Source organism: Podarcis liolepis (genome assembly GCF_965112155.1).
Source record: "Podarcis liolepis genome assembly, chromosome: 9".
In the NCBI taxonomy this organism is placed as follows: Eukaryota; Metazoa; Chordata; class Lepidosauria; order Squamata; family Lacertidae; genus Podarcis; species Podarcis liolepis.
Window position 1 is genome coordinate 22,208,954 of NC_139564.1, and position 21,849 is coordinate 22,230,802.

The window sequence follows — 21,849 nt, forward strand, 5'->3', positions numbered from 1 at the left end:
GTCAGTGGCAAAAAGCATTATAACAATATAGTACAGTTCAGAAAAGTTACAGTATTCACATGTGGGAAAAGGGGTAGGATGCAGGAAAGCATGGGAGACAGACATTATTGTTAGTAGTACTTAACTTACCCTTACTTGCCTGTATGGTTGCTTTGTCCTGGCACTCCTAGCTGTGGAAGTAGTGTGGTGGTTGCTGTTGGCTGTTTGTGTCTGGCGTCCCTCTATGAGGTACCTGTTAGGGTTATAGGCAGAGAAGTGTCAGCAGTGTCTGCAGGATCTCACTGCTGTTTGTGCAGAGTATCCCTCACAAGCTCTAAGGGTGCAGTTGTAACCCTGGTAACTGTCCAGCAGGGCATAACAAGAGTGGTGGGGGCACAGTTGCATGCACAGTCCTGTTGTGCACACCAGCTTGGGAGAGGGGCGTGGGCAGGGAGATACCTGTGTCAGCCTGGATTGAGTGACAGCATCAGGGCATCTCAGGATCCAGCCTTGGGCCAGTTCCCCAGCCCTGGAGTAGCCTGGTGGGCAGAAGGGACAAGTCCACAGCGTGGAGTCCCTCTGCAGGCAGGTGCATATCTGAACCATTTTCACCTGGTTCAACTCCCCCAGGAAACAGGTCTTGAATTTCACCCTGAGTGGGTACCACCCGAGGCCAGATAAACATAGCCCCATGTCACATGCCTTTATCACCTAAGTTATGGTTTCTCTGTGGGGTTGTAAACTGGTGGTGGCTTGCCGTTATTGGGTGCTGAGCTGCATTACCTCCTATGAGTTGTCCTGTTGATGTGTCTATTTTTAATATACGCCCCCCCCCTTGAAATCAAGGGAGGAAATTCCTTGCATGGGGTCCAGGGCTGTTGTAAACTTGCACCATTGCTGAGGATGTGGTTATGGTATGGATATGGTATCATATTGTATGGAATATATGGCATAAGCAGGACTGGCCCACCCATGAGGCAAGGTGAGGCGAGGCAGCAGGACCCACAGAGGCAGCAGATCACAATGTAGATCTTAGTCCGCCGCCCCCCCCCCCCGCCACCATTCCTGATGTAGATTTTCACTCTCCCCTTCTTCCCTGGTGGAGAGGGGATGCCATTTTGTAATTCACCTCATGTGCCAAAATGCCTTGGGCCTGCCCTGGGTGTGCTTCCACCACCCTCCTCCCAGTATTGTCCCACCATCCTACTGTCTTATCTTCCTGGTGGAATGGTTGCATTGCAGAACGTTGTCCCAGCATAAGTCTTTGTTCTGTCATATATGGTATCCCATTGCTGTAGCAGAGCTATTTCCTCTCTGCCACCATAACCTGAGTATAAGATCCCTCTGTGACTGTCTTATAACATCGGAAACCAACATGTGCTATGTCCAGTCGAAATGTGTTTTGGTTCTACTGCAAATTATTCAAATTCAGATCAGTGTTGTGTAGAGTGGAAGAGGGATCAGTTAGCATTTATTTGCAGGAAATAGGCGCATATCTGTTTGAAAAGTGAAATGGCATGTTCACAATGGCAACATGAGTTAAATAAACATTTCAGAGTAAATATCCGAGACCACTTGGCCATAGTATTTTTTGAAGCACTGGAATTTTCTAGCCCACATGAAGATAGGTTGGGGGGAAATGCCGCACTTAATACTGCGATGCCACAATAAAACAATCTTCCTATACTGAGTAATCTCCACCCAATGGCTAATATGAGAGTTTAATAAATACTTTACCATCCTGTAATCAAGAATCTCGCTGCTAGCAACCAGGAACATCCATTGAAGGTGGCAATCTAAATGTTAGCTGCTAACTATTCAAACACTGTGCTATGTTGTGCTGCATAGAATGAGCGACTGCAGATGACAGGATACACCCAAAGACTATAATTTTAATCATACTTCAGCCGTGTCATAGCAGATGATTGCAAGTCAATAGCGACAGTTGTGTTGGCAGTCTAAGATCACTCTGCATCTAGCATGATTAATGCACACCAGCTATCACCATATGATGCACAAGGCCTGGACATGCCCTGGACATGCCCACCATATGAATCAAGTAGTCACATTCATTCATGACGTACTTGAGGGAGCTCTTCTTCTCTTGTGATTTGTGATGATGTAGAACCTCATTTTTTCACATGTCACCTTCCAGGAATGTGGTCCATTTTCTTTAGTGCTTGACTACCACCTACCAAGATTGCATAGAAGTTTGGTTAATACTGTAATCACAAGGGATACTGTGAGGATACAAAAGAAACCTCCGATACATTTTTGGTAAAATGGGTCTAATGAATCTCCTGGCAACAAATTCACCGCTTTGCCGTATTTTGGTTATCTCACATCTTAATAATTACCCTATGTGTTAGGTTTAGGAATCTGGACCAATTAGTCACTGTTTCATAATCTGACTTTTCCCCCCAACTCTGAACGTTTTCATACACTTGAATTTTAACTTTTGTTGATTGAATTTGAAGTCAATTGTGTACATACATCATTGTTAAACTTGGTGGCAGTGGAGATTTCTTTTTTCTTTTTCTTTTTTTGAGAAAAATGTCCTAAATTTAGTAAAGATACATATCAATATATAGTGATGTGGTGCTCCTTTGATGCACCAGAATTTCTTTTTCTTGCCTATTTCCCTACATCATCAGCAAAATTAGTTACATCATTAACCGACGAAACTAGATTGTTCAGGCTGCTCATACAGTATCCTTGCTGTTTAGTGTTCTTTCGGCAGCAAAATCCCCATGATGCCACCTTTACTCTGTTCTTCTGATAAAACTATCATTCTTCAACACTTCTATTTTTCATCAATTGTGCCTGTTTTAGTTCTATGCCCAGCTACAGCAGTAGAGAACAGAATGTACCTGCTATTTGAGAAGAAAGGGAGGGTCAAAAGCTTGGGAAGATGACAATTCTAAAAGAACAGCCAGTATTCCAAAATGAGCAACCAGCAGCTTCTCAAAGGAGAATGTGCCTTACTTTCTCCAGCTGTGTCAGGTGTTTTACTTATGATCTATTTATGCAATCCGCTCTAATACTAGTGTCCAGCAGAGTTATTCCAAGTGATGTGAGGTTTACTAACATCTAGCCCAATGAACGGGATTATTATAGCCCTCGGAAGCTGACAGATTTGCTAGGCAGTTTGAGGATAAACTCCCACCACCTCTGCAACAACTGAGATGCCATAGTTGTGAAAAGTCCTGATGATGCATCTGATGAACTGTCTAGTCTTGCTTTCTGGGATCTGTTTCAGCTTATGAGCCCCGAGGGTGCAGACAAGGCACTTGCAGTAGTTCTGCTGACCGCATGCCCTCCTAATCTTCGCCAGCTGAGGTCAATTCAGGCTAGCTGCAATCAGGCGGGTCTAGGGTGTGATGAATGCGTCACTGCATGAGGAGGTGGAACTTTTCATCTCAAAAGAGGTGGGGGGGGGAATCATCTTGGGCCCAGATATATATATATCACCTAGTGCTTGAGAGGGTTGAGAGAGGCTCAACCCCTTCCACACTGGGTTCAGGCATTGGTTGGAGGCTGACTCAGCCTTGGTTATTCTGATGAGTGGCCTTTATTGAGAGGAGGATTGTGGCCCTGCCACTTGACTTCTGCTTGGCGGCGTTTGATACCATCAAATATCAGCCATGCGAGTCAGAGGCAGTGGTTCTGCTCCCATCTACAGGCCCAGTTTCAGAGATTGTGACTATATGGCTATATGTTGGTTCCCTGAGAGTTGTGGTCTAAGCCAGTGTTTTTCAACCACTGTTCCGCGGCACACTAGTGTGCCGTGAGATGTTGCCTGGTGTGCCGCGAGATGTTGCCTGGAGGGAGGCGGGCGAGTCGGGCGGCGAGAGGCGGGGCGGCGGCGACGAGGAGAGGCCGCCCAGCGCGGGGCTCTCGCCGTCTGCCTGCCTGGCTGCCTGCAAGCTCGGCGGGCAGCGCCTCCGTCCGCAGCGCCCGCCTCGCGGCTCTCATTCCCTGCCCCTGCCAAAGCTCAGCCAGCCAAGCCGCGCTCTCCTTCCTGCCTCGCTTTGCTGCCTCCTCCCCCCCCCCAAAGCTTGGAGGTTCCCCGGCGCCGACCCGCAGGTTTGACCTCCTTCTCACACCTGTTCGCGCTCCTTGCACGGAATGGGGCGGATGGGGAGGAACGGGGCTCGCCGCTGCCTCCGCTCGCCCTCCCCCCCTCCGCCGGCGGTCCCGCGATTCTTGGCTTTTTGGCGGTTGGCACAGAAGGAAGGCAAGGGGGAGGGAAAAAATTGAAACTTACACTTTCGTGCGTCCCTCCCGGCGTGACGCTGCGCGCTGACGTCACGGGGCTGTAATGGTGGTGTGCCTCGAGATTTTTTTCATGAAACAAGTGTGCCTTTGCCCAAAAAAGGTTGGGAAACACTGGTCTAAGCTGCCGCTATACGAAACCACTTGAAGCAGGAATTAGGCGCAGCGGCGTAGCGTGGGTTGTCAGCACCTGGGGCAAGGCAAGTAATTTGCACCCCCTAACCCGGGGCAAGGCAAGTAATTTGCGCCCCCTAACCCCTAACCTGCCGCCGCTGCCAGCTTCTTCTTGCTGCTGCCTGGGCTGGGCTGGTGTGGTTCTCTCCCGCGCTCAGCGCTGTGCTGGGCGGCCGCTGCACTGTCCCTCCCCCAGATAGTCCTTCACTCTCTCTCCGCACCGCACACCTGGCACCCACCCCCTCCACAGTGGGCGGCGACCCAGCGGCTCGGATCGGATTCGCACAGCCAGCACTGCAGTGAGAGAGAGTGAGTGAGCCAGGTAGGGGCAGAGAGCTGCGAGTGCGAGCGCCCCCCCCCCAGATGTTGCGCCTGGTGCGGCCGGCCCCCCCCTGCACCCCCCACGCTACGCCACTGATTAGGGGATTTAGAGCACTGTGTCATCACTATGCTGATGATACAGAGTTTTATTTCTCTTACATCAGGAATCAAGTGTGGCTGCGCAAACCCTAATACACTGTCTCCATGCTGTGATAGGATAGATGAGGGCCAATATGCTGAAGCCAAATCCTGACAAGACAGAAGTCCTATGCGTGGGCAGTTCCTGTGGGATAACCAGCCTCATATAACCATTGTGCTTAAGTCTAATTGATGCACGAAGGGTTAAAACCACAGAGTAAGCTGCCTGACAGGCTTAGCTCACATTGATAGGGACTAGGTCTGTGGTGGCCAAACTCAGCCCTCCAGCTGTTTTGGGACTACAACTCCCATCATCCCTAGCTAACAGGACCAGCAGTCAGAGATGATGGGAAATGTAGTCCCAAAACAGCTGGAGGGCCGAGTTTGGCCACCACTGGACTAGGTAATCAAGCATTTGTTCCCCTTCAGTATACCTCAAAAGCTGAGCATGTGAAGAGGCTAAGCTGGTTGTTCCAGCTTAGCTGCATGGCTCTCACAAGCCACTCTTTAGTTCCTATACCAATAATTTAGGAACTCTCACCACTGTAACCAAGCCAGCTTTTATTGCCTCTGCAACTTTTCCCTCAATGCTGTATGCAAAAGCACATGAATCAGACCTTTGAAAAGCATGTCAGTAAGCCATTTTTTAACTTGTGAAATGTGTAGCCTTTTCCTATGCTGGGGAAGAGGGAAGTTTTGGAACTCACAAGGTCATATTTTAAAGGCTTAATAGCGTATGTTTACATGCTTCACTTTGCTGCATATTTTGTGATTTTAAATCTAACCATAGAGTACTTGCCCCAGACTTGGATCTTGGCATTCAGGAAGGCTCCTTTTTATACCTCATTTGTTCCTTGCGCCGACATTTTCCAGGCCCAGAAACTGAGAAATTTGCCTGTTCTGTTTAAGGCTGCATTTCCCACAAATGAGCAGGTGTGAAATCAACACCTCTTGTTTCCCACTGAGCTACCAGCCACATAATAGGGTCGTTGCGCCTTTACTTTTGCAGCATCCCTGGTTCCCTGTCCATGAATTCTCGGGTCTCACAAGCTCCAATACAAGCAGTGCAGTTTGATGATCAAACTCACATCCTGGGGAAGCCTGTTACCAGTAGGCTCTACATTCAAGCCAATGAGCTGCGGAAGTCTGTAATAGTAAATATGCTGTGGGATGCTCCTGACAGCCCGCTTGTGCATTGCATCTGGGGGAGGATTTGGGCAGGTTTGCATGATGTGTCACATCACAATCTTTCCGCCTTTGTCACATAATGATTGGCGCCTTCCAGGCATGGCTGATATGTGGGAGAGTGACATTGTGATTGGTGACTGGTAGTATAGTTGCCAGGGACTCTGTGGGTGTTGTTGCTATGTTTGGTCTTCTTTGTTTTCTCCCTTACTGCTACTGAGCTTTGACTTCGCTCCTTGTGGAACGTAAGATCCTGGTTAAATCCTGGCCCAAAATCAGCTCTTACACCTTGATCATAGGATTAGTCTCTGCAGCTAGGGTTCCTTTTTTATATACAAATCTCTAAATAATAAAAAAATAAGAACTATCTTTGGTTTCCTGATACTGAGTTCAGGACTTCAAGATTTATCTGGGGTTGAGAATTCAGGGCACAATTTTTATTATGTTTTTATATTCTGCTGGAAGCTGCCCAGAGTGGGTGCCCAGATGGGTGGGGTGGTATTATTATTATTATTATTATTATTATTATTATTATTATTATATTAATTGCCTCACATACTGAAGCCATTGAAGTTCCTGAACAACAAGATAAAAAATACAAGTTCTAAAAACAATAAAAACCATTCCTACAAACTCTAGAAACAATAAAACAACTTAGACAGGTGTACAATTCATCTTTGACTTAGTAGGGAACAAACACAATCAAGATGACTTGCCAATGTTAGTTACCTTTTAAACTAAATCACAAGTTATATTTCCTTGAATATCTAAAAAAGAAAAAAAACAACAACAACTGTATACAGGTGTTTTTGTAAAATCCTAAACAGGAATGACTTAACTTTTTTAAGGACTGAAGGTTGGATTGTCTCTTGGTCAACCCTCCAGGGAGGGGGGCACATATTAAAGAAGGTGTGACCAAAGTGTGAAAGTGGACATAGCTAGTTTTGTTTTGTTTTAATTAAAAGACGGTGGGGGTGTCACAAAAATCCTTTGAAATCATACCAAGGGACACATAAGGTAGTCAGATAGATACATGATAATATTTTTAAGGGACACATTTAGGGGCCTTGACAGCTACGGCAATCTGTATAGGCATGTATGGGAACAGTGAGTAAAAGGGAAATGAATGGAGAAAAGGGAAATGGCTTTATGGCATCATGGCAAGGTATCAATAGGAGCAGTATATATATAAAAAACCTCATTACTATTTTTTAAATCAAATGCTCAGTTCTTAAGGGCCACAAAAACCCTCTTGGGGGAACCAGATATGGGCTACAGATCAGCCACCCCTCCTCTAAAACATTTGGGGCATAAGCCACCACATTCCACAGAAGAACATTGATTTTATACATATAAAACAAATTTAAAACTGTTTTTATTACTCTGTAAATCGCTTTGTAAATCGCTCTGTAAATCATGGGAAGCAATTCATAACAATCCGTTGGATTGGGTCCTTGATTTCCAAGTTTAATGTTGCAGCTGCTTAGCAGGAAATAAAACCAATCAGACATATTTCCAGGTAAATGTTGTTTAGGAATGAGGCGAAAAAGGATATAAGAGTTGGATGAAAATGCTGAAAAGGGCAAAACCTGGTTGCTGTTGTTTGTATTTGTTTGTGATTTAAATCTATATTCTTTGAAAGTTCTCCAAACATTTCTTCATGTTTTCAAATTATATCCTTAATTTAGCATTACAGCTGATTGTAAGGGTACTTTTCATGGTGGTGGTTTTAAAAGGAAGCCGTGATATGCATCTGGTGGGTAGCAGGCTATATCTCTAATCGCACCACCTGCTGGCAGTTCTTTACTAACACGTTGTTAACAAATTTGGCATGAGCATCCAAACAACAGGTAAAAACACTTTCCTAGCTGAGAGAAAAAGGCCTTGAGTAATGGGAGTTAGTTTGGGAACTGCTCCAGAGTTCCTGGTAGTCATCAGAGATAGGATACTTGGCTGGATGGACCAGCCCAAGTTATTTTGCTGCTAGAGATCAATGACATGAGAAGAGCCTGAGGAACCAGGTCAATGGCCCATCAAGTTCCCTCATGAGGATACACACATAGACACATGCTGTTGTCTGTCTTTGACTTGGACCTGGACTATTTGGAACCAGTGTTCTCAAAGGCTGGGGTGGTGACCTCTCTTCCCCATCCTCCTCTGACATATACAAGGTCTCTTCATCCAGAGGGTTCCTCAATGGGATCTTCAGCACTCATTCTAGGGGACTCTACCTCCTCATCTGAGCTCCTCCAGCTGTGGGCTGTCTGGTTCATCCTCCAAGGACTTTGGGTCAGGGCTTGCTGGCTTGGCATGATACCAAGTTTGTAATACATAAGGACAGCAGTATGGATTGGCTTTAAGTAACTCAGAAGTCTCAAAAGGGTCATGGTGACCCAACAGGAATATAGCATCTCTCCTCAATATCTCAGCCCCCTGCACTTTGGGTTTCATTTTAAAAAATTCTGCTCTAACCACCCATTCACTTTCTTCCGTTTCCTTTCTTCAGCGATCCCTTTCATTCAATAAAGGCCGGGATTTCATCACTGGCATCTAATGATGTTTATGTAGTGAATGGGAAAGCAATAAAAAGTCTTCTTCTCTGCTCAGCAGGTTCTGTGCATCTGTCGCTGTGCAGAAAAGCAGCCCAGATCAAAGGCGGCTTAGCAAGATTCGGTAGCTTTAGAGATACATTGCCAGTGCTTTCAGTCATGGGCAGAATTAAGAAGAGGCAAGAAACAAGGGGAAATGGAAAGCATGGACACAGGTTAGCATTGATGTGAATGGGAGCCTCAATTTCTGTTCCTAAACTGCACCATTCATATTTGTTACACAAACCTGGAGGCTCTTTTCTGCTTGCTCTGTGTATCATTCATTTACTCTGCAATACACTGTCCTTGCCTGAAGAAACTGGAGGCAAAAATCCAAAGACACTGTGAAAAAAATAGATTTATCTTTCGAAATGTATCCGATGTGTTTGGAGCTTCTGAGCTTTCTGAAAGGTATGAATGTGTTATCATGTAACAATAGATCTGCTTGGACTACTGGAGGATAGCATTCCAGGTTGAAACTCAAAACACGTTAAGCAGCAATCAGGGCCGGCCCTACCATGCGTTAGATAGTGAGGCAGGTGCCTCAGGTGGCAAATATTGAAGGGCAGCAAGTGGGGGAAGCTCTTTGTGTGTGTTTCATTTCATTTTTTTCATTTCACTTTTGATTTGTATACCACCTTTCTATATTGCTACACAAAAGGCGGTTACAGCAAGAAAATATACAGCAAAGAGCACACACCTAATAATAATCTGATCCAACACAGAAAGACATAATAAAACATAACTTTAAAATGGAACAACTTATATCAAATAAAGTAATATTCAATAATATATTAGAATATAATAGTACACAATAAAATTAACTCTCAAAACATCAGCAAATAATAATTAAACAGAAATTCACTCTTATCAATTACAATAAATATTAATAAACTATGATCAATAAAAATAACTGCAAGTCACAATGCATAAAATATCACAATACATACAAAACTATGTGAAGGGATCAAATTGAGAAACAAAGACACACAACTTACAAAACTATTTTTAATAGTTTGCTATGCAACCTGCATTGGGACTGGTGAAGTGGAAGGCAGGTCATCCAATGTGGAGCCAGAGCCACTAACTGTGGGAGGAAATCAGATCCATGACCCATATGTGGGTAATTAAGAAAATAATTGGTTGGATGCTTGGGGAGCGGCCAACAAAGTTCTAAACAGTCACTGAGTTAAGCAGAGGTATGGCGTGGGAATATAGGTTGTTAGACCCCTTTCCGTATCCCATTTAGTATGTGTAAGGATATTAGGAGGTTACTCAAGAGCAATCAGGCAAATGCCTCTCTGGTCGGCTGTAAATCCTCGTTATTGGTGCCAAAAACCCTTCACCATGCAGAGCACCACTATTCCGTGGCTCGCTCATTCACTGGCAGAATCTGTGAGTGGGTGGTCCTTAAACCTTCCCCAGCAGAGTAGTTTCTTGACGCCCAATCTACGCCTCCCCTCTCGGCGTGGAAGCCTACTGCGCAGGGAGGGCGTGGGTAACGGAGGACCTCTCTCCTCCCCGCTTTGCCCAGGCAAAGTGTCCTGGCACTGCCTCGCCTCCTCTGAGCCCTGAAGCTCCTCTCCACTGGAGGCGCGGTTACTCTCCTCCGCTGAGGAGGTGCTGCTTCCCACAATCTTTGGGGGCTCTCTGTAATCCATCCGGCTTTCCCCCTCTCGCCCCTGAGCCAATGGCAGTTCCCTGACAGTATGCTTACAGCTCTTACCCCTCTTTCTACCCCTACAGCAATGAGCATACCACACACCATTAACCAAGTTTGAAATGCTTTACTCATAAAATCCAAGGTCTGATTCATGCATTATTCCATGCAGCAGCAAGGAGAACACGAGTAGAATACTCTTGGGTACAAAATACAGAAATATAGTTTCAAACATCCTACCTGGTTGGTTACATGGAGTGAAGAGGGAGTGAGAAAAGGAAGAGAAGAAGCTTCACTTCCTTCTGCCCCGGAGGTGAGGGGGCATGACCTAACTGACTCTAGGAACAGAGTTCTCGGGTCATGCACTAACTAGCATCTTTGGCTGCAGTATCCCACAAGAATGACACACACAGTCAACAAATTCCCGTTTTGTCTTCCTCCTCTTCCCTGCTGAGTTCTACAAAGGCAAGACTGAAAATGAAGAGGAGGAAGCTGACAGGCAGTGCAGCCGCCACCAAGACTGCTTGTAAGAACAAAGGCAGGCTGGTGTGGGCTGGATAGCTGAAGGCAGAATGAGGTTAAGAACACAAGAAGAGCCTGCTGGATCAGGCCAGCGGTCCATGTAGTTTGGCAACCTGTGCACACAGTGGCTGAAGGGTTGCCTGTAAGACACCAGCAAGGAGGATTCGAACACAAGAACACGCTTCCCTCCTGTGGTTTCCAGCAACTGGTATCTAGCGGCATGTTTGCCTCCAACTGTAGGAGGTAGAGCATAGCTGATATAATACTGTAATAATAATAATAATAATAATAATAATAATAATAAGAAGAAGAAGAAGAAGAATTATTTATTTATACCCTGCCCATCTGGCTGAGCCACTCTGGGCAGCTCCCAATTGAGTGTTAATAATAATAATAATAATAATAATAATAATAATAATAATAATAATAATAATAATTTATTATTTATACCCTGCCCATGTGGGCGGCTTCCAATCAAGTGTTAAAAACAACACAGTATTAAATATTATATATTAAAAACTTCCCTAAACAGGGCTGCCTTCAGATGTCTTTTAAAGAGAAGATAGCTGCTTATTTCCTTCACATCTGAAGGATGGGCGGGCGGGCGCCACTAACCGATAAGGCCCTCTGCCTGGTTCCCTGTAACCTCACTTCTCGCAATGAGGGAACCACCAGAAGGCCCTCGGTGCTGGATCTCAGTGACAGGGCTGAACGATGGGGGTGGAGACGCTCCTTCAGCAATACAATTCAGCAATATATCATCATCATCATCATCACATACCACCTTTACCTTCTAAGAATCTCAAGCTGAAGGACATGGCTCACCTCTTCCCCAGTTCATCCACACAACAACCCTGTGAGGTAGGCGAGTTGGAGAGATTCTGACTTGCCCAAGGTCACCCTTGTGACCTTCGCAGTTGGCTGAGTGGGGTTTCAAACTCCGCCCTCCCAGGTCCTAGTCCAACACTTTGCCCCCAATGGACCAGCTTCCACCGATTATCACACTGGCAACACCATTTATTTTGCCGCTTCCAACTCCAGGGCGCTATGATTCTGTTTAAACGGGGGCTAAAATTATTTGAAACGCGGGCGTAGCCAGGATTTTTGTTGGGGGGGGGCAGGCCTTTTGTTACGCGGCGGAAGCGAACCTCATTTTGCTATGTATTTTTATTGATTTTGGGGGGCAGCTGCCCCTCCCTGCCCCCCTTTGGCTTCGCCCATGTGTCGTGGGGAGGGTCGTCTGGTGTTGAAAAGGTACAAGTTGTATTCCCATGTCGCCGATTTGCAGTTTCCAAGTTCTGGGCACCCGGTGGGAGAGTCTAATCATGCATGCGCCCGCGCAGCAGCAACGTCGGACAAGGGCGTCCCTAACCTCTTCAGATCCAGGCGGGGCTTTTCCCTTCAACGCCCCCCCCCCCTTGCATAACAAATCTTCAAACCCCCTCCCCCTCCGGAATTCAGGGCTTGCATCGTATTGCAAGGCGGTGCCGGAGAGGGAGCCCCGTCTGCTCCGCCCTGGCTCCGCGCGCCAGCCCAGCGCACCGCCCCCTCGAGGGCAGCGAGGCCGCCGGAGAGACCCGGCTCAGGCCAGCCCCCTCCTCCTCCTCCCCGCTCCCTCTTTTTCCGGTGCGCGCTGGGTTCGTCGCCGGCACGGCCGCGTGCGCGCATGCTCCGCGGGTGGGAAGGGGGCCACTTGCGACGGCAGCAGCCGGAGGAGGAGGAGCAGCAGCAGGAGGGCAAAGTCGAGGCGGGCATGCAAAGTTAACCGCGGGAGCGGCAGGTAGCCCAGCAGCGGCCCCAGCGCAGTCCGCCTCTCCTTCGCTCGCTCGCCCTCGACGGCGCGCCGCCCCAGCCCTGCAGCGCCATGGTGTTGGACAGCTTGGCTCGCATCATTAAAGTGCAGCTGCCCGCCTACCTGAAGCGCCTCCCGCTGCCCGAGAGCGTCGGCGGCTTCCTCAGGCTGACAGGTTCGGGGGGCAGGGTTCTTGGGTGGCGGTGGGGAGAGCCGGAGGGTCGGGATCTGCGCCTTCTGCTGGTCGAACTTCTGTGCGCGTCTTTGCTCATCTTCCTAGGAAGCGGGCGGTGGAGGCGTAGGAACGAAACACTCGAGTTGACTTCAACACTTTCCCCTGGAAGGTGGAAAGGGAAAGGCTTGGAACTGAGCCCCGCCAAACGCCCCGGGACTTACTTCTGAGTAGACGCGTTCTGGATCGCGCTGCAAAACTCGTCATCCCCCGCTCCCCGCGCGCGCGTGTGTTTTGGTTTCAGCTTTCTCCCAACTGCAGATCTCAATGCTTCAGAATAAGCCTTTCTTTTAAAGCGCAGTCCCTTGCAGGCTTACCTGGGAGTAAGCCCCACTGAGAATAATGGAGCTTACTTCCGCGTTAAGTTCGGTAGGACTGCGCTGTTAACTGCACGTGCGCGTTTCCCCCATTCATCCTTCCCCACATCCTCCTGCTTCAAATGCGCCCTAGTCCGCTATAGGCTCTTCAGTTCCCTTTTTTCAAATCGTGCTTTCCAGGACCTGCCCTTTCGTGAGGCAAAGAGCAAGGCTTGCCCATCCATGCCATATTGAGATTCTTGCATTGCAGGGGGTTGGACTAGATGACCCTCGGGTCCCTTCCAGCTCTAAGATTCTGTAGTTCTGAGGCCAGGAAAGGCAACCACCTCAGATGACAGGATCCACAGGGATAGCAGATTCTGATGTTAATCTTCCTTCCCCGCTTGCTCCTGGTGTAGCTCTTCCTTCCCTTGCACCATTTTGGGGTTCACCTCAGGTGCCAAAATTCCTTGGGCTGGCCCTCAGCTAGACTGATGTTATTTGCCTCAGACAGCAAGTGCTTTTGAGGGAATTGGTGGCTGTGGTGGTGAGGTGTTGCAGGACAGAGGAGTTTGCTGGCTGCTCTCAGATGCAGATGTAGAAGATTCCGCTTTCATTCTGGTGGGCTTTTGTGCATCAAATGGCATGGCCATCTTGCCTTCCCCTCAGGCAGCAAAATGTCTTGGGCTGGTCCTATAGTCCCCGTCCCCCCTTTTGCTTTCCTTTAGGACTTCAGAGACTTTTTGACTTAAGGGGTGGGTTCGTTTACTCTCTGCTGTTTGTATGCATGTTTGAATGATAGTCACGAGGAATAGAAAACTCCCCAGGAGAGGAGACCTGTCTCTAATTCATGTTAATTTACTTAATATAGTGATACAGGGTATACACACACACACACACAGAGAGAGAGAGAGAGAGGGGGGGGGGCTGTTTACATAAAAGTTTTGGCCAATGGAACTTGCTCCGAAGTAAGGCTGCAATCCTGTGCAAAGTTAGGCACACCAAAGCCAAATTATTTCGGTGGGCCTAGGCTCACTTAACTCCGTTTAGGACTGTGCAGTACATATGCGTCACATTATATTCTGTATGAAAATGCCCTTATTGTGTACATACAATACTGTTTAATTCAAAACAGTAGCCCCTAGAAACTCACTATCCTTTTGTATTTCTAGTCATGGTAGTAAAAAAATCAGTGGGTGTTTTTAAAAAACTTTTTCCAACATGTGTGTTTTAACGCAACAAATCTGAGTAGCTGAAAACATGAAAGCATGTATGGAATATGGAATATGCATGTAGGAATATTTCTAAATTAATATGCAATACAGTTGCTTCACATGATTATTATTTAGAGTGTTAGTACCCTGTTCAGCCAAAACAAGACAATCCCTACCTGCAGACTTACAATCTGAAAACAACAACACACAAGGGAAAAGGGACAGGGAAAAGAGGAAAATAGAAAAACTCAGGCACCAATTTCTAAACAGTTGCCCCCTTAATGTCCAGGGGCAATAGGTCCCTGATAAAGCTGGGGCTCCAGCAAAGCTGATGAAATGAGCCCTGCTTCCTATCTCTCCTACTGAGGAAATCTAATGGCTGTGCCCCAGATGACAGTGGAGGGCAGAGGAGGCCTGATGGAGCTGGCTTGTAACAGCAGAGCCAACACCTTAATGCCTGACAAGTTCATTGTGGCATAAGCTTTATTGGATGAAGTGGCCTATAGTTTGCAAGGAGTATTAGTGTGGCAGCACCTGTACTCTGGAACTCCCTGCTTAGTGATATTAAAAGGCAGGCACCTTCACCATACTGTTTTGAACACATACTGAAAACTTCTGTTTTGGCAAGCCTAATCCAGACACATGATTTAGTTACATTTGTTTCAAGCATTTTATTAAGTTCATATTTGGTGTGTTTTTAAAAGGATGTTTAAAAATTATATTTGTTTTTAACATGTTTTGTGTATTTTAGTCATGTTTTATTATTGGACTTCTACACCACTTGGATAATTTTATTTTTGAACAAGCGGTTTATAAATTGTCTAGATAAATAAATAACACAATAGTCCGTGAAAACTTATGCCACAATAAATTTGCTGGTGTGCCACAGGACTCTTCGTCGTTCTCACTACAAAAGCTTAACATGACTGCTCTTCTGGAAGAGGATAAAATTATAGTTTTAATCGGCCTGCATGTAAGGATCATCACTTAGTAGTAGAGATAACTTAGTAGTAGAGTGTACGCAAGCTTCGTGTGTGAGTTCTCTAGTGAAGGATTTCAGAAAGCAGACTTGGGAAAGGCCTCATCAGCTTTGGAGCACTGCTACCAGTCAGATTGTGGAGCTGGAATATCCAGTTGCGGAACCAAGAGATCAATGGTTTGTTTAGAATTGTGGAGTTGGAATGGGCCCGTGAGTATCATCTAGTCCACCCCCCTGCAATTCAGGATTCACGACTAAACAGTGTCTGACAGATGTCATCCCAACTCTGTTTAAGTACTTCCAGTGAGAGAGAGTTCACCACCTACTGAGGTAGTCTGTTCCACTGTTAAAGAGCTCTTGCCGTCAGAAAGTTATTCCTCATGTTTAGTCGGAATTGCCTTTCTTTTAGTTGGAATCCATTGGTTCAGGTCCTACCCTCAGGAGGAGCAGCAGAAACAAGTCTTCCGCGTGACAGCCCTTCCTTCAAATGTTTGGAGATGGCTATTATATCTCCTCCCTGTCTCCTCTTCTCCAGGCTAAACATGCCCAGCTTCCTCAATGGTTCCTCCTAAGTCTGGCTTTCCAGACCCTTAATCATCTTAGTCACCCTCCTCTTCACATGGTTCAGTATAGGGCAAGCTTTCAGTGTCATGTGACAGCGCTTTCTCTCTTGTCTCTCACCTTCAGAGGCCTGTGCTTTGAGAAGAGAAGATGGAGTATGCCTCTGAATAGCATAGTATATACACAAAGTATCAAATGTGGTGACAGTAATAATAATACTACAACAAAACAACACCACCACAAACTGGCTTATAAATATAAAACCAGATTTACTAGAATAATAAGCTAGAGATACTAGAATAGAGATAGACTTGTAACCATTCAAACAACAAACATACTAAGGTGCCATGTGCAAGACAAAGCCTGGAGATACTGTAAACATGGAGTGGATAAATGTACAACTGTATCTTAACAAGTTACATGTGCAGTAACATTATACAGACTGGATAAATGAACCGTTCAACAAGTAGTGTAAGTCCAATCACAGAACGGCAACCCCGTGCTGCCACAACGGCAAGAGTAGCACACTGGAGAATATGGAAAAGTTTTTCAAAGCTGTTTTTCAAAGTTTGAACTGGATGAGATGTTCTTCGATGGGTCTTGAGTTGGAAATACAAAGCCGTATGCATGGATCAACCACAGGAAGGCAAATCAAACCCACCACCCTGGTGAGAATAACGCAAGTGGGCAAAAGGAGACCTGTTCTCTGGATATATTACAGGTTTCGCTACATGCTTCATTAGTCCGAAAAGCCAGTCATACAAAACGTTTGCTCAGGATAAAGAAAGTATGCTACCCTTGCCATTGTGGCGGCACGTGGTTGCCGTTCTGTGATTGGACTTACACCACTTGTTGAATGGTTCATTTATCCAGTCTGTGGGTTAAACCACAGAGCCTAGGACTTGCCGATCAGAAGGTTGGAGGTTTGAATCCCCGCGATGAGGTGAGCTCCCGTTGCTCGGTCCCTGCTCCTGCCAACCTAGCAGTTCAAAAGCACGTCAAAGTGCAAGTAGATAAATAGGTACCACTCCAGGGGGAAGGTAAACGGCGTTTCCGTGTGCTGCTCTGGTTCGCCAGAAGCGGCTTGGTCATGCTGGCCACATGACCCGGAAGCTGTACGCCGGCTCCCTCGGCCAGTAAAGCGAGATGAGCGCCGCAACCCCAGAGTCGGTCATGACTGGACCTAATGTTCAGGGGTCCCTTTACTATAACGTTTACTGCACATGTAACTTGTTAAGATACAGTTGTACATTTATCCACTCCATGTTTACAGTATCTCCAGGCTTTGTCTTGCACATGGCACCTTAGTATGTCTGTTGTTTGAATGGTGTACAAGCCTATCTCTATTCTAGCTATTATTCTAGTAAATTTGGTTTTATACTTATAAGCCAGTTTGTGGTGGTGTTGTTTTGTTGTATGCCTCTGAACGCCAGTTTCTGGGAATCAGAAGTGGGGAGAGTGCTGTTGCGCTCAGGTCCTTCCTGCAACCTTCCCACAGACATCTGTTTGGCCACTGTGAGAACGGGATGCTGGACTAGACGGGCTATTGGCCTGAACCGGCAAGTGCTTAGAGCTTGCAACAATTTCAGACAATCACCCCAGTGAAAGTTGTTACTGTATTTCTCCCTTTGGAGAGGAGAGCAAATGCCTTGTCCTCTTTCTGTTGCTACATCTGCTCCTTGTCACCAGAGAAGCTAATCCCTACACCTGGCTCCCCAAGCCTATTTTACAGATGCAACCACGGAAATGTGAATTTGGCCACCTAAAATTGTGTGATATATATTTTTTTAATCCTCTTATTTTGCTCACTAAAACCTCCCCACAAAGTTGGAGCCTTTGTAAGTCAGAGGATTTTTTTTCTAAGTCGACGTACAGCTGTTTCCCTGTTATCTCTGATGTTTTTACATCTCCCCTCCGGCTATGAACAATTTGCAGGTTGAACTAGCTAATAAATCTAAAGGTTCTGGAAAATAAATAGGCTTCAGGTTGCATGAATAGAGCAGCTGTAAAGGCTGTACATGGCTAATGGGGTTAAAACCAGTTCATCAGGCTGGGCACAACTCGAAGGCTGCAGGGTGGGCGGAAAGCCTTGAGTAAACAGGGAATGTTGTTTTGCATGCCCATCCTGACTTGAGCTACAGAGTCACTCCTGTAATATCATTCGTCAGTTTGGAACGCTTGAGGGACTTTTACATTGCCTCTTCTTCATAAAACACCATGTACTTGTTGTGTGTGGATATTTTGACTGCCCTTTTTTTTTACTTTTGTCATTTTAAAACCAGTAGAATATCTCCCGTTTTCAATATTTTGTAGTAAGATGTCCGGTATCATATGAATGAATTCACAAATTCAGTGGAGCATCATCAGAGCCACAATTTTTTCTATATTGCTCCATTTGTTCCTCTCTATCTACTACAACTGCTACTAATTGCAGTTATACCTCAGGTTACAGCCACTTCAGGTTGGTTTTTTCGGGTTACGCACCTGCTGAAACCTGGAAGTACCAGAACGGGTTACTTTTGGGTTTCGGCAGTCGCACATGCGCAGAAGCGTCCACTGTATTGTTATTGCTACTACTACGTTTCTACCCCAACTTTCATGATGTGGTGTACATGGCTTTCCTCCTCCTTTCCGTTTTATCCTCATTACAACCCTGTGAGGTAGGTTAGCTTGAGAGGTTGTGACTGGTCAAAGGTCACACAGTGAGCTTCATGACCAAATGAGGATTTGAACCCTGGTCTCCCAGGTCCTAGTCCAGCACTCTAGCCACTACAGTGGTACCTCGAGTTACAAACACCTCAGGTTACAAACGCCTCAGGTTACAAACTCCGCTAACCTGGAAGAGTTACCTCGAGTTGAGAACTTTGCCCCAGGATGAGAACGGAAATTGTGTGCCAGGAGCACAGCGGCAGCAAGAGGCCCCATTAGCGAAAGCACACCTCTAGTTAAGAACAGTTTCAGGTTAAGAACGGACCTCCGGAACGAATTAAGTTCATAACTAGAGGTACCACTGTACACCAGTCTGGCTGTTTCTGAGTTCTGTCTCTGAGTTCAGTTCTTGGTTGGCCTCCCTGGATATCTGCTGAAGCTCAGCTACAAGCAACGAGGGCCTGATTGAGATGCCTGGCCTGCTGAAGAGCCAACCCAGCTAGAGTGCTTGCAGCTCGGGTGCCAGCATAGTGAGGTGACCTTGTTGGCTATGGGAACAGGGACGGTAGCAACGATAAACTGCAGGTAAATGCTCTTAGACAACAACAAAACAACAAGGCAGCCACAGAGAGCTAATTTAAGGCACGTCTGCCTCCATCCCATGCAGTGTGTGTGTGTGAGAGAGAGTAAGGAACAGGAAACAAGCCCTGCTTCCTCTTTGGAGAAGAGCAGATGTGACATCACTGAGCCCACTCTACTAATTTAGAACTCAGTGGTCCTTAACCCCTTCAAATACTAACTAGCATTGTTAGGTTTTACTGCAAATCTCCCACAGAGAAGACCCTCTTCCTTGTAGACTCTCCCTTCACTTCAGTTTGCAGGAACGCATGGGACAGAATCTCATAGGTTTTGGGCAGGTCAGCTCTTTCAGGCAAAACTTTAAGGCAGGGGTGGCCAACTCCCAAGAGATTGCGATCTACTCACAGAGTTAAAAATGCAGTGATCTACCCCCTTTAGGGGGTTTCAGGTCAAAGCTGTTGAGCTTCTTTTTGGGAGGAGGAAAGCCACATTTTGGGGGTTGAGCTTTTTTAGGGGAGCCAAAGTTGTTGAGCTTCTTTGGGGGGAGCCAGGGATCTACCACAGCCAGCCAGTGATCTACTGGTAGATCACAATCTACCTGTTCGATATGCCTGCTTTAAGGGATTTAAAGGTCAAGATGACCACTTTAAATTGGGCCCACATGCAGACTGGCAGCCATTGCAGCTAATGGCGTAATACAATCAAAATGCCTAGTCTCAGCTAATTATATTGAGGTGCCTCTAATCACACTTCTCAGAACTCATTATTGCTAGTGCCCCTGTGGTCAGCGTAACTACGTGCTTTGGCTCCAAATTATTCCAGTTTCACACTCTCTTCCAAGAGCAATAGCTCGATAGATGTCCCTCAATCCTCATCTCAGTAGAGCAAGACAGTGAATAGTAACTCCATGCTTTGTCCAGAGATGTCCCTGCCTTAAGCATAACATGGTGATGTGGAGATTGACTGGAGCAGAAGTACAGTAGTTTGAAAATACAGGACTGCCCTACCATGACCATAGCTTGATTTAAAGATGATGTGAGCTGCAGGAAAAGCAATTTCCAAGGCGGTACCCACATGAGTCCCTTGCAGCAGAATCCATCAAAGAATCTTGTGGCACCTTTAAAGAACAACACGTTTATCATGGCATAAGCTTTTGTGGCCAGCGATCCAACTGGATACACTTACAGGTAAATGTAAGAGTTCTGTGTGGCTTACATCTCCTTTTAAATATGCCTATTATATGTGCTGGTCATATTCAAGCGGCATTTCATTTCTGCATTTCATTAGATACGCCATTGGCATACTAACGTTGCACGAGTGTAGCCCTGCATATAGGAAAAGCATGTTTAAACAGCACAGCAGGCACACGGAGCCCTTTCACAGGTGAGTGCTTTCCCCATGGCTCGCATCATGTCTCTTGAGGCTTACACAGCAACGTATCAGAGAAATTATGCGGCACAAACTTGGGTTCTCTTTGCATGAGAAACTCAGTTTTAATCATGATCTGGTTCCATAGTACATTTTTTTCTTTTTCTTAACCCTTGGAAATTGGTGCTCGGTTTCAACAGAAGGAACTTTTGGACATCCCCAAGAGAAAATAATTTCCCCTAAATACTTCACAAAAATGGTGAAGCAGCACTAAGTGAAGAATTTGCCAGTAATTCAGCATTGCATTGCATTCCAGTTGAGATGTCTTCCTTCTTTCAGTTCCTGTTGTTATCCCCAGTAATTCTGCTGTAACATACACTTCAGCCTCATGATGACTGTGCTTTTTAAGGCCGGTATAATTGATTAAACTGGTGGCATTACAGCTAGAGAGTTTATCTGTTCTCTGCAGTGTGTCTGCGACTGGAGTCAGGAAAACTTAGATCTGACTCCCTGTGAAGATGTTGTGCAAAGTTCTGACACTTTGCAGACAAAGCATTAAAACCACAGTTCTTCCACTTGTCTGTATTTGCCTTAAGGTGCTAATTGACTTGCTAGGCCAGGCATAAGGTTCATGGTCCAACTTTTCATACCAAGTGGGCTGCAAGAGTACTTTGACGTGGAACCTGTGGGCTGCACACTGCCTTGTCTTGGGGGAGTGAGCCAGGTCAGAGCCAGATAAGCAAGTTGCTGGGGTTTGGGAAGGAGGTGGGAGGCTCTGGTCAGGGTCCTAGAGACCTACTTTCTTCCCATAGCTGGAAAAGCGCTAACTAGGCTTTGGGAAAGAGGATAGAGGACTCTAGGGCTCTGTTAGAGCCCTCACGCTTCCTTCCCAAAGCCCAGCACCTTGCTAACTAGGCTTTGGGAAGACAGGGTAAGGGCTGAAGGGGCCAGAGTGTCAAATGTTGCCAAGGGTCACCAAAAAAGGCCTTGAGGGCCACATGCGGCCCTCAGGATGGATGTTGAACCACCCTGGCTGAGGCTATAATCCTATATTGCACTTACTATAGCCTATATGGGACTTATTTTTGACCAAATAGAGAGATGTAGGATTGCACTGCTAATTCAATATTCCGTCTCTGATTCCAATGCTAGCCAGCTAAGCAAAACTTGGTAAGGAAATTATGTAACGGGGGTCCACTGGTGATGCCCAAAAACATAGTCAGGTAACTTGGTAGGGTACCATCATTGCAGTTTCCACAGGCCTATTAAAAGCGTGTGGTATATATATGTAAGATCCTCTTAATTTTTTTCTTGGCATGCACACGAAAGCTCATACT

The 21,849-nt window shown here is 46.2% G+C and overlaps 1 protein-coding gene and 1 long non-coding RNA gene across 2 annotated transcripts in view; one reads left to right on the forward strand and one right to left on the reverse strand.

Annotated features, from left to right (window-relative positions):
• Positions 1 to 20,521, reverse strand: LOC310686183. Its single transcript, XR_014515750.1, has 3 exons — positions 13,031 to 20,521; positions 2,064 to 2,170; positions 1 to 232 (listed from the first exon to the last, which is right to left on the reverse strand). It is a non-coding gene; the product is annotated as an uncharacterized lncRNA (long non-coding RNA).
• Positions 12,298 to 21,849, forward strand: part of CISD2 (CDGSH iron sulfur domain 2) — a 20,861-nt gene continuing 11,309 nt past the window's right edge. Inside the window, exon 1 of the mRNA XM_083459381.1 lies at positions 12,298 to 12,809. Coding sequence (XP_083315507.1) covers positions 12,707 to 12,809 — 103 coding nt within the window. The 5' untranslated portion in view covers positions 12,298 to 12,706. The remainder of the gene's footprint in view (positions 12,810 to 21,849) is intronic.